Raw genomic sequence first — 11,178 nt, forward strand, 5'->3', positions numbered from 1 at the left:
GAAAAAAATGGAGATAGTCGCATATTTGCTTGATAGGCAACTTTCCCAAGAAATTAGAAAATTAATCCTCTATATGTTATATCAAACTATATCTTATATTTTTTAATTATTAATTCTCTATATTTCTGCAATTTTAATCTTTTGTTACATACTCAATCTTAATCTTCATTATATATATTTTTCAATCCTTTATTTTATATATTCAGTCTTAATTTTTTGTGTTATACATTCAATGTTTATACATACATTCAATTTTAGTGCCAATTATTGCAACTTCTTGCTAAACTTGCCTATCAAGTAAATATGTGTCTATTTAGAAAAAAATGATAGACATTAGCTTTTAATCTTCTATCTTATACAATCAATCTTAAATATAACTTTATTTTATTTTATTTGATAGATAAAAGTACAGTCGAACGCTTTTTTGCGTCGACGTGATATTTTAGTTTCTGATTTCATTGCTGGCGAGGCGTTAATGTGGGGGGGGGGTGGAGATGGAGTAAAATTGCTTCAACGAAAAAATCAAGACAAATCGCCGCCATTACAGCCAATTCATATGTTAAAACTTGGTAATACTGATTTTTATTATATTTAGGTTGGTACTGTTGGTAGTACGCGCAATCCCCACGATGCCCTCGTCGGTGATGTCGGGAGTCGGGATCACTTGGCACGGCAGTTTCTGATACCAGTATACCACTCGGTTGGTAGTCGCATGAGCGGCGCTGACTCGTTGATGTGTACGTAACAGCTGTGCAGCCGATGATCGCAGCTCGTCGCGGCGTTTTCGGAGCGATTCTTTTCGCGTGTGGGACGATCACCGGAGGCGATTTCTGACGTGAACGGAGACGGAGTATCGTCGCGAACGGCAAAGACGAGCGAGCGACAGAGGGAAAAAAAAAGAGAGAGAAAGCGTGTTCCCGAACGCGGTGCTGCTATGCCTCACCCAGAATCGGGTGCACGAGTGCCGTCGCGATCGGTCATGCCGCTCCAACGATCGCGGGGATTCGCAATGTAGCCCCTCCCGCTCCTCCTCGCAACATCCGCCCGTTCCCGCTGCTCCTCCTGCTTCTTATCCCATCGAGTCCGAGGAAAAAAAACACGCACTCTCTCTTTCTCTCTCACGCGTCGTTGTCGTCCCGACATCCTGATCACATCGATGCGTCGTCACGCAACGTTGACGAACACTCGCGCAACAACGCTCATAAATCTTGACCGCCGCGTCGAGTCATCCGCGACTACGCGTTCATCCTCAACCTCATCATCATCATCATCATCATCGTCGTCGTCGTCGTCGTCGTCGTCGTCATCAACGTCGTCGCCTACTACGAGAAGTGCCTTCCCTCGACTCCCGTCGTTTGGCCGTGCGAGTCTCTCGATTGCAGAGGAGGCGATGTGCTCTACGTTTCACCTGCCCCGGCGGTGAACGCGACGGCAGTCTTTACCGATACCGTACCTTTGTCCAGTCCTGCCTGTCCGCCTCGGTAAGTGGTGTGTGCCGAAGGGACGAATACACGTAGGATAGAAAGGAGAAAAAAAGCGACTTCAGCAATAAAGAAGCATATTAATTAATTTACCGATCGTCTCGCTCATTGTCGAAAATGATCTCCGTCTCGAGAAGCTTCGGATCGATGAATGTCTATTAGGTATGTTGTTTCCATCTAAGTAACCTGAGAAGATTTTACATTGATTACAAGTGAAAAATCAACGTTGTACCTTCTGAGAATCTCTCAAACTGACATTGAATACGGCTACTTCGAAATCTACTCACAAATCGACAGAGAGGCATCAGATTTCTCTGAGAAACTTCAACGTACTTATGTTCATTTCTATCGTGGTAGATTAACTTTAATCTTGACTTACTTTTTATTTTTCTTCTTAGCTGTAACAAATTGATAGAAAGTAAATTAAACCGAGTATCAAAGTTGATATACATTGACAGAAAATACTGGTAATGCTGCAAAAATTAAGAAACGAGATCATTATTGAAATCGTTCTGTTCACAAATTTATCTTTCAAAGGTGGAAGATATCAATTTGTAGTTTGTCATTGGTGGATTGATTGTGAGATTCGAAGGGAAACTACGGAGCATCATCACCGCGTGTATTTTTCCTCGAGGCTCGCTAATCGCCTGCGCGATCGGTAAGTTTCCGATCGCGAGCGCGGCAAATTCCTGTTATTTTCTTTTTACAGCGCGTAAAGTTATAAGAAGGAAAAAACCGCGTGTCGTGGCTTGTCTTGCATAATACGCGTCGGCGATTATCGTCAATTGTTTGGGTCCTAGATATGCGTGATGTTGTGTTTATTTTTTTTTGTTTTGAGCTCTAAATTCTAATGCAAATTAAAATAAAGTTTAATCCGAGATGAGATTCACCTCGGTTTAACTTTTAATTATCTTAGAACTAGACCTGCAGATCTCAACTGTAATGTTTAGAGCTTAGAACAAATCTTAGATCGTAAAAAGCACAATTAGATGTGTGGAGTTTATTAAACTCTGAATAATTAAAAAATTTGTGTAATAATACAAAGTTTTTAGAATATTCTAAATTAAGATCTTAGGACCGGTTTTACAATCTTCGGTTACCTTAACCGACCGATTATTTCTTTGAAATTGACCAATCATATTTGTCGTTAAGCAAAATTAATAAATGCGATTGGTCAATTCCAATAGAATAACCGGCCGGTTAATTTAACCGGAGTTTGTGAAACCGACCCTTAAGATAATTGTACAGACAAAATTGGTATAACTCACAGAATCGTATCTCATAACTTTTTTTAATTACAATGATAGAGCGCATAAAAATATATGTATACGAGATTGTAATTAAAAAAAATTTAGAGCTTTTTGTACTTCACATTAATAGTGATACATTAATATTCTATTTCAATAAAAAGTTTTTTACTGTTTAATTATTAAAATTAAAAACCTAAAAGTAGCCCGGCAAAATTTGTGGTTTATTCCATGTACATTCATAAGAAAAAGAGATAAATACCTGTAGACAGAGAGAGAAGAAAAGCATGTTTTAACATATGTAATTTCGTTTTTGCGAGTACTCCAAAATTAAATGAGATGTGAGCCGACGCGATATCTTATATGTATACGTTATATCTTATATGAACGTTGCGATTTTGCAGAGAAGTGAATCAGCTAGAAGCTAGCTGCCAACAGAAATGCATCGCTGAGACAGTTTGAAAAACAGAGACTGTCGTTCAGGTCAGAGTGTGTGTGACGATCTTCAATACATAACCTGAAGGACAAAATGTCTCAACTAAACATCAATACGGGCAAGCGAGGACGAGGGGTCGCGAGCACTTCCGCGTCGACCGTGTCCGCCCTAAGCAGTTCCACCGACTTGGCGAGCCTCTTCGAATGTCCCGTTTGCTTCGATTATGTGCTTCCACCTATCCTGCAGTGTCAGAGTGGACATCTAGTCTGCACGAATTGTAGACCGAAACTCTCCTGCTGCCCCACATGCAGGGGTCCACTGGGTACGTTCAGATTTTCTCGAGAAATTTATTTTTCTTTGCTGTTGAGATTGCACTTAACTAATTAACATTTGGTCAACGTAGGTAACATCCGTAATTTGGCCATGGAAAAGGTGGCGAGTAATGTCATGTTTCCCTGCAAATATTCCACCAGTGGTTGCACAGTTTCACTGGTGCACACGGAAAAGGCAGATCACGAGGATGCATGCGAGTTCCGTCCATACAGCTGTCCCTGTCCAGGCGCGTCCTGCAAATGGCAAGGATCGCTGGAACAAGTGATGCCACACCTTATTATGAGTCACAAAAGTATTACGACATTACAAGGTAATGAATTTTTGCTGTTTGATTGCATTTGTAGTTTATTTCTTATAATTATATTGTCCTCTGTGTAATTTTCTCTAGGCGAAGACATTGTTTTTTTGGCAACTGACATTAATCTACCTGGAGCTGTGGACTGGGTCATGATGCAATCTTGTTTTGGCCATCATTTTATGCTGGTGCTCGAGAAACAGGAGAAATACGACGGGCATCAACAGTTCTTTGCGATTGTACAATTGATCGGCTCTAGGAAGCAAGCAGAAAACTTTGCTTACAGGTAATTTAAATATATAGTTGTGTTATTTGCCTGAAAGTAATTTTTAAAAATTTAAGCAAATTATTTAGCCTTTCGTCTGCATATTTTTACTTTTTTTATCTGTAAGCTTGGTCTTTTTTGTACAGTTGTATTTTTTTCACTGTTTTTGGTTTTTGAATAATTTAGAAAAGCTCAAGATTACTTTTCAATCTCTTTATTACCAAGTTTTAATTCAAATGTTAAAACTTTTATATAAAAGTTGACATTTTGCTTTGCCAAAGGAAGATCTAGATTGCAGATGAAGGGTTAATAATTTTTCACTCTTCCCTCTTGTGTATAAATATCTTTTATTTTAATTCAACTGTTGCGCTCAACAGATTAGAACTAAATGGGCATAGAAGACGCCTCACATGGGAAGCTATGCCACGTTCTATTCATGAGGGTGTATCGTCCGCGATTTTGAATTCTGATTGCCTTGTATTTGACACTTCCATCGCACAGCTGTTCGCTGACAATGGAAACCTAGGGATTAACGTTACGATTTCTATGGCCTGAGGAAAGCCAGAAAAAGCGGTGTAAAGAGAAGAGATATGACACAACCCAGACATATCGAGCAGTCCTCGTGAAGTGCAGTAAAGTAAAATGGGACTGCCCGTTATGCGCACAGAACAATTTTTTTTACGTTACCAGATGGATATTAGCAATACAGAGACATTAGGGAATGTTGTTTCGAGTATGTTGACGATATGCAGCATTTGGATTCTCAGTATAGGACTGAAGTTATAAAGCTTTAAAGCAGTTTTTGGATGTGATGTATTGATATATCACAGAGATAAATATCTTTTCAGTATATTATATGCTGTGACTTTGCAGCTTTGATGCTGAGTACGATATCGAATTCCGAGAAAAAGAAAGTACCTGATATCCACGCTATTGTCACATTACTCTTACTCATTTCGTATCGAACTTTTATTCATGTATCTCTGAGATACGATGCATTATTGGACAACGGACAATCGTTTTTGTCTGTATTGTACGATTTTTATGGACTTGTACGGCAAACATGGACAAAGCGAGTTTTACGTTTTATTATGAATCTCGGCATGTAATTGATGCACTTCATTTTCGATGTGCATATTTCATGTTTTATATTATTTATTTTCACTAAAATTCACTTTTGATTTTAAAAAATTGTTAAACTTTTAATTTCTTTGCATGAAAAAAAATTTTTAATGACGCCGCGTATTTTTATGTTATTTGTAACGCGGTAAATTCGGCTTTCGTAACAAACGCAGCCGCAACCGTTTGATTATTCCGACCGTTTTATTATTTATGACTATTGCACGCAATCATGGTGCTCTTTCTGCGATTTTTATATGCAAATAATAGTGAAAAGCAAATCAGTTTTTTACCTAGTCTGAATGTCCGAGCAAGATGCTAATATTTTTACAACAGTTGTATCAACGTGGATTGCGTTTCCGAAATGTATCAATATCTGTAATGTACCAACATAGTATTGAATATCTAATACTAAACATTTGAGCCATAGATTTCAGAGCTATCTGTATATATTTCGAAACGCATCCGTGGTATGGAGCAATGTTAAATTGCAGCAAAGTTCCTGTAAGCAAGATAAAAAGGAAGTTAGAAGTGTGTGACTAAAGCAATGATATTAAAATGATAATAATAAATTCAGAGAAATTGTTTTATTCACATATAAATTTAATGTCACCGTTATACGTTTATTCTTATTTTATAAATATATGACAAAGAAAAAAATACTTTGTATTATGTTCAATGTTTATTAAATTGATTCTTTTATGACGAATAACTTTTCTGAAATTATATTTTAATAAGAGCTGTTTTAGATAACAATCATCTCACAAGATTTTTTTTAGTTATAAAAATTTTTTTAATTATTTAATTTATCAAAAAATTATCTTATTATATTCACTGTTCTACTTCTCAGATTCTTCCTTTGTACCGTTAGTTTATACAACATATTCATAGTTTTGAAGAAAGTTTTTGAAATGAGAAATTTAGCAAAACAGAGCATTGAACCGACTCGCAACGACTTGAGAAAGTCGTTCAATAAGTCAAACTAACAACAGAGAAAAGTTACAAGGAAAAAGAGGAAGAACATTATTTTCTTCGGAGGAACAATTTAGACTGAAATGTAATTATATGAGATGAGTAGGCTAAGTCTATAATGATTGATTATATTTTTCATAGATGGAAACTATGACGCGGGAACTTGCACGAGTATAATTGTATTTTTATCCGTATAATTTTCTTCAAGTACAGATTGCTAATTATTCTATTTAAGTTATTATTTTCACTTCTTTCTAAGTTGCTAAGTAATTCATACATATTGTTGAAACTGCCTCATTATCGAAGGCTGCTGACGATATTGGATTAATACCGTAATATGTCACTAGCAATTGTTCGCGAATTATTTATCGGTTTAATGCCCTGTAATACACAGTTGTGTGAGAGAAAGGAAGAAGTTTACGAAGTGTATAGGCGAAAGCATACTGTTATTGTAAATAAGACGCGAAAACTTATTATGTGATATAATTAGTATTATAGTAATGTACATCACACAACATGCTGACATTCACAATGTTGGAAGTGAACTTGAAGGGAACCAAGTGCACGGTGTATGCGCGCCCCGTAAATATAATCTAGCGTGCATTATCAAGCTTGTAACGAATTATATTTACATACGTCTGTTAGGCGAACATTTAATTTTAGTGGATTCACATTGAGAAACGAGCCTTCTTGGCGGTTACTGATAAAAAGAAAGAAACAAAGAGAGAAAATGAAAGCCCCTGAGTATGACGTTGATTGTTATGCCCCGTATGGAGAGACTGTAGAGAGCACATTTTTCCAGCTTGTTAGCGTGAAGCATAATTTGGCGAATCTCGAACGAGATTGAAGGAATCAGTGCGCTCGTCATTCCGAGATCATCAGATGTAATCGGTACGCGTGAGAATTCTGGATGGAAATGGAATTATTATGATATAGGAAAAGGATTACAAAAATAAACACGCTGGATGTGATTTTTCTTCCTGTAAATTACTAGACGGTGATCTAACAATTTATGTTTCGAGGAAATGCATCTCTCTCACATTGTTAAGTATCTTGTACATACGATAAGATAAACGATATCGCATAATCCTTATACTTTAACTAAGTAGTAATTTATTCTCTAGTATTTGCGAGGGCTCTATTCCCGTTTCATTGAATCGTTTTATTAAAATGCACGAAAATGCAATTACGTTCGATTCGCTTGACGGGTAAATATATTGTTTCGCTTGTATTACAGAAAATGATTATATATAACATTTAATATTCTCTCCCAAAAAGGAAGGCGAGGAGACGAGAAAATAATTAGTCGCGTTACGAGTTGAATAAGAAATAAAAGAGCTGGTGAGAATATGTAAAATGTTGAAAGCTGTAGATGAGATTGTCAATCCAACGTCGTTATCGTATGATATGGATTGACAATCTCATCATTTTGTTTCTGCATGAACTTACAGATATCTTAATAATATTTTTATGTTAGACCTACGTTACGGTACAGAACTTCCCTTTTTTATGCTGAGATACGTTGAAACTATTACGTTTGAAATTAGTACATCGAAATTAATTTATGTACATAGCAGACGGATTTTCACATTTAGAGAATTTTTCTTCCGATGAATTTTTACACGTTTAGAATGGTTTTCGCCGATTTTAACATGATTTTTATCCATTCACGACATCTGCGTTTCGGTTGCGAGTTGCGAGGAATGTGTCTGTACTCATCGTACACTTGGCGAATACCCAACATATCCTGAATAATCTATCTTTTTTATTTGTTTGACGATACAATTTGCAAAGTCACGAATGAGTCATTTGTGAGCTCTGAGTCCACAGCAGGATATTTTTACTCTACGAGATGTCTAGCGGAGAAGCCGGCGGTGCTCGTGCATTCGCAGACTAGTATAATTGTCGACAGAATATAGCTTTATTTAAATATACTGTATATACTTATATATGCATATTTATAGAATCTACAAAATGTTCAAATTATGTATAAAAAGCATTAATAAATTTTTTTTTATAGATACTTTCCTATACACTGCTTTCTTATCCTATGTATCAATGTTTCTTATAGAAGTGTTATGTAACTGAAAAGAGTTGAAAATATGTGCGTAATTTAGTTATATATTACTTGTTTGTTAGTAATTAACTTGATATTTCGAATTATTGTAGTTTGATAATTTTATTGATTTATATATTTTTAATTATAGATAATAAAATAAAAATGAAATTAAATAATCTTACATTCGGCAATTTTGATTTAATATACAAAAATAAAATCAAGAAAATTTAAAATCGATAAAGTATTTGGCGCATTTGAAAATTATTGTTTTTATGCATTTTATAATTATATTTGAGATCAGAGATCCTTTCATAATATAAACTTATAAACTTAAATTGTTTTATAACTTTATATGAATTACTATTTATAACTTTATATTATATTAATATAAAGTTTTTTTATATTAATTGTTGACTCAATATAGTATTATTATTAAGTAAGCCTCGATACAGCATAAAAAATGCAACACTTAATTAAATTATATCTAATAATTATTTTCGCATTCCCATCAAGTTTGTTTGCAAATTTATATAGTTTAACTTTTGTCTAGGCTTTTGGATTACTTTTTGCAACAAGATACTGTCAAAAAGCCTGATGATATTATTTTTATCCTTGCAATTTTTCGACTTTTGCGCGCAAAACATGACGATCAATCAGCTGGTGGCTAACTATTCCTTGGTTATTTCTGTAGAAACGATTAGCTGATTAGTCGGACCGAACGGACTGAACATGTGAACGTGTCCATGCCCTAAGCATGGACGACGTGCTTGCCGGAGGCCGGAGTTTCTGCTGGTTGCTGTTTGGTTATGCTTTTTTAACGAATCTGAATTTTGTTTCTTTAGTCTTGTCAACGAATTGAAATTCGGTGAAAATGCCCTGGAAACTTCCGAAACCGCTTATTTACGCTTCTGTAGCGGCGACTACTGTCGGCGTGGCGTATCTGACAAAGTAGTGTTGCTCGAAAGTCCTCTCAAGATTTTGCATAATTTGAAATCCATCAATTATTTTCTTTATACTTTTCACTATTTTAAAAATTAAAATTTAATGAATGGTTATTTAATATATCGTAAAAAAAAATATATAAACTGTTTATATATATATACACATTCATCTTTTCATTTATAGATATGATATTAACAAGTGGACAAGTAATTTTTTTTTCATTGCTTTTTGACAATATAAAAGTGATTATGACGGAATTATAGGGATTACATGGGAGGTGCAAAGTACAAAGGAAAAGAGGATCTAACTGATAAAATAGTCATTGTAACAGGAGCCAATTCCGGCATTGGAAAGGAGACAACCCAAGAGTTAGCCAGACGTAATGCAAAAGTTATTATGGCATGCAGGGACATGGAAAAATGTGAAACGGTATTTATATCATCGTTAGTATCCGCTCCATTTACAAATAAAATATAAAATCGAACAGACTGCGTTACATTGTAAGACATTACGTTTAAGTCGAGTGATTTCCTTCTCTTGTATTGTTATTATTTTATTATACAATGTAGAATTCTTGTATAGGAACGCCGAAATATTGTACTCGAAACAAAGAATAAGTATGTTTACTGCAGGAAGTGTGACTTAGCGTCGCAAGATAGTATTAGGACATTTGTTAAGCAATTTAAGAAAGGTAAATACTCATAAGTATACATAACTAGAAATTTTTTTATTTTTACTTAATATCTATCCTATTTGCATTGTTTACAGAATTTAATAAGCTTCATATACTTATTAATAATGCTGGCGTAATGAGATGCCCAAAGAGTTATACTCAAGAAGGCATCGAGATGCAGCTTGGGGTCAATCACATGGGACACTTCTTGCTCACAAACTTACTGCTGGACATCCTGAAAGCATCCATGCCAGCCAGAATTGTGAATCTGACAAGCGCCGCTCACCGTAGCGGTCAAATAAACATGAAGGACTTAAATTGGGAAAATGATTATGATGCTGGTAGAGCATATGGCCAAAGTAAATTGGCTAATATTCTTTTCACTCGGGAATTGGCAAATAGATTGAAAGGTAATTTAACATGAGCACATAATTTATTTTTGTTTTGCAGCAATTGTTATAGTGTACGTTCTCGTCGCTCATTTTTCAGGAACCGATGTTACCGTGAACGCTGTTCATCCCGGTATAGTCGATACAAACATAACACGGCACATGTCCGTATACAATAATTTCTTTACACGAATATTCCTGAAGCCGTTTGCCTGGCCGTTCGTTAGATCACCTTTGCAAGGAGCTCAAACTGTTTTATATGCGACATTAGATCCTAGTCTTGCAAATGTTTCAGGATGTTATTTCAAGTAAGCACCGTGTCGGAAATTTTACAAACAGCAAACGTAGCGCATATAATATCAGTGTAATTGTTATATATTTGTTACAGTAATTGCGAAATCAAGGATGTGACAGAAGAAGCCAAAAACGATGAAATGGCAAAGTGGCTGTGGAAAGTCAGTGAAAAATGGACAAAATTAAATGTTACTTAAATAAATGTATAATAGAAGTATATAAGCAATATACAGTTCCAAGATGTTTTTGAAATATGAGTCTTTGATAATTGTGTTTTTGAAATTCCCTTCTTTTCCTATAAAAATATTCATGTCTAATTTACATCAATGGTGTAAAATAAAGTATAAAGCTTCTGCATAATCATTCCTCACGCGTTTTAAGAATTCGTGTAAAACGTTCTATCGATGTATGTTTTAGTAAAATTGTTGGAATCCTAAAACATAGTGTTGCAAGATATAAATATAAAAATGCATTTTGTAGCATCTACGAAATAATTTTCGTGTAGGTTTAAAGAATATTTATGACAATGGAAGTTTATTAAAATGTTTCCCAAGCGTGTTCAATGAAAGTTCGCATAAGGCTCCAACGCATTTTTATAATAAATTATGTTAATCGTGCAAATCGCGACGTTAAGTCACACTTCCTGCAGTAAATATACTTATTCCTTGTTTCG

The 11,178-nt window shown here is 35.2% G+C and overlaps 2 protein-coding genes across 4 annotated transcripts; both read left to right on the forward strand.

Moving 5' to 3' along the window:
* Nucleotides 1-266: 266 nt before the first annotated feature.
* Nucleotides 267-8,171, forward strand: LOC105832223 (E3 ubiquitin-protein ligase SIAH1). Of its 2 annotated transcripts, none has more exons than XM_036293228.1 (5): nucleotides 267-1,481; nucleotides 3,133-3,486; nucleotides 3,568-3,807; nucleotides 3,886-4,078; nucleotides 4,435-8,171. In XM_036293228.1, the coding sequence occupies exons 2-5, from the start codon at nucleotides 3,258-3,260 to the stop codon at nucleotides 4,610-4,612; spliced, it is 840 nt and encodes a 279-aa protein (XP_036149121.1). In that variant the 5' UTR covers nucleotides 267-1,481; nucleotides 3,133-3,257; the 3' UTR covers nucleotides 4,613-8,171. The 2 variants fall into 2 exon arrangements, with proteins under 2 accessions (XP_036149121.1, XP_036149122.1); XM_036293229.1 differs by lacking the exon at nucleotides 267-1,481 and adding an exon at nucleotides 1,492-1,643.
* A 761-nt stretch (nucleotides 8,172-8,932) lies between these two features.
* Nucleotides 8,933-10,757, forward strand: LOC105836501 (retinol dehydrogenase 13). 2 transcript variants are annotated; one of them, XM_012680565.3, is made up of 6 exons: nucleotides 8,933-9,155; nucleotides 9,413-9,578; nucleotides 9,732-9,840; nucleotides 9,918-10,232; nucleotides 10,312-10,519; nucleotides 10,600-10,757. In XM_012680565.3, the coding sequence occupies exons 1-6, from the start codon at nucleotides 9,079-9,081 to the stop codon at nucleotides 10,700-10,702; spliced, it is 978 nt and encodes a 325-aa protein (XP_012536019.1). In that variant the 5' UTR covers nucleotides 8,933-9,078; the 3' UTR covers nucleotides 10,703-10,757. The 2 variants fall into 2 exon arrangements, with proteins under 2 accessions (XP_012536019.1, XP_012536020.1); XM_012680566.3 differs by having other exon boundaries at nucleotides 8,934-9,155; nucleotides 9,333-9,578.
* Nucleotides 10,758-11,178: the final 421 nt, after the last annotated feature.

This window comes from Monomorium pharaonis, chromosome 10, assembly GCF_013373865.1.
Source record: "Monomorium pharaonis isolate MP-MQ-018 chromosome 10, ASM1337386v2, whole genome shotgun sequence".
In the NCBI taxonomy this organism is placed as follows: Eukaryota; Metazoa; Arthropoda; class Insecta; order Hymenoptera; family Formicidae; genus Monomorium; species Monomorium pharaonis.

Bases quoted from the DNA above. Each gene is read 5' to 3' on its own strand.
- LOC105832223 (XM_036293228.1), top strand. From the start codon at position 3,258: ATGTCTCAACTAAACATCAATACGGGCAAGCGAGGACGAGGGGTCGCG. The intron at 3,808-3,885 runs GTAATGAATTTT...AATTTTCTCTAG, and splicing joins AAGTATTACGACATTACAAG to GCGAAGACATTGTTTTTTTG. The intron at 4,079-4,434 runs GTAATTTAAATA...TGCGCTCAACAG, and splicing joins GCAGAAAACTTTGCTTACAG to ATTAGAACTAAATGGGCATA.
- LOC105836501 (XM_012680565.3), top strand. From the start codon at position 9,079: ATGCCCTGGAAACTTCCGAAACCGCTTATTTACGCTTCTGTAGCGGCG. The intron at 9,841-9,917 runs GTAAATACTCAT...CATTGTTTACAG, and splicing joins TGTTAAGCAATTTAAGAAAG to AATTTAATAAGCTTCATATA. The intron at 10,233-10,311 runs GTAATTTAACAT...CTCATTTTTCAG, and splicing joins ATTGGCAAATAGATTGAAAG to GAACCGATGTTACCGTGAAC.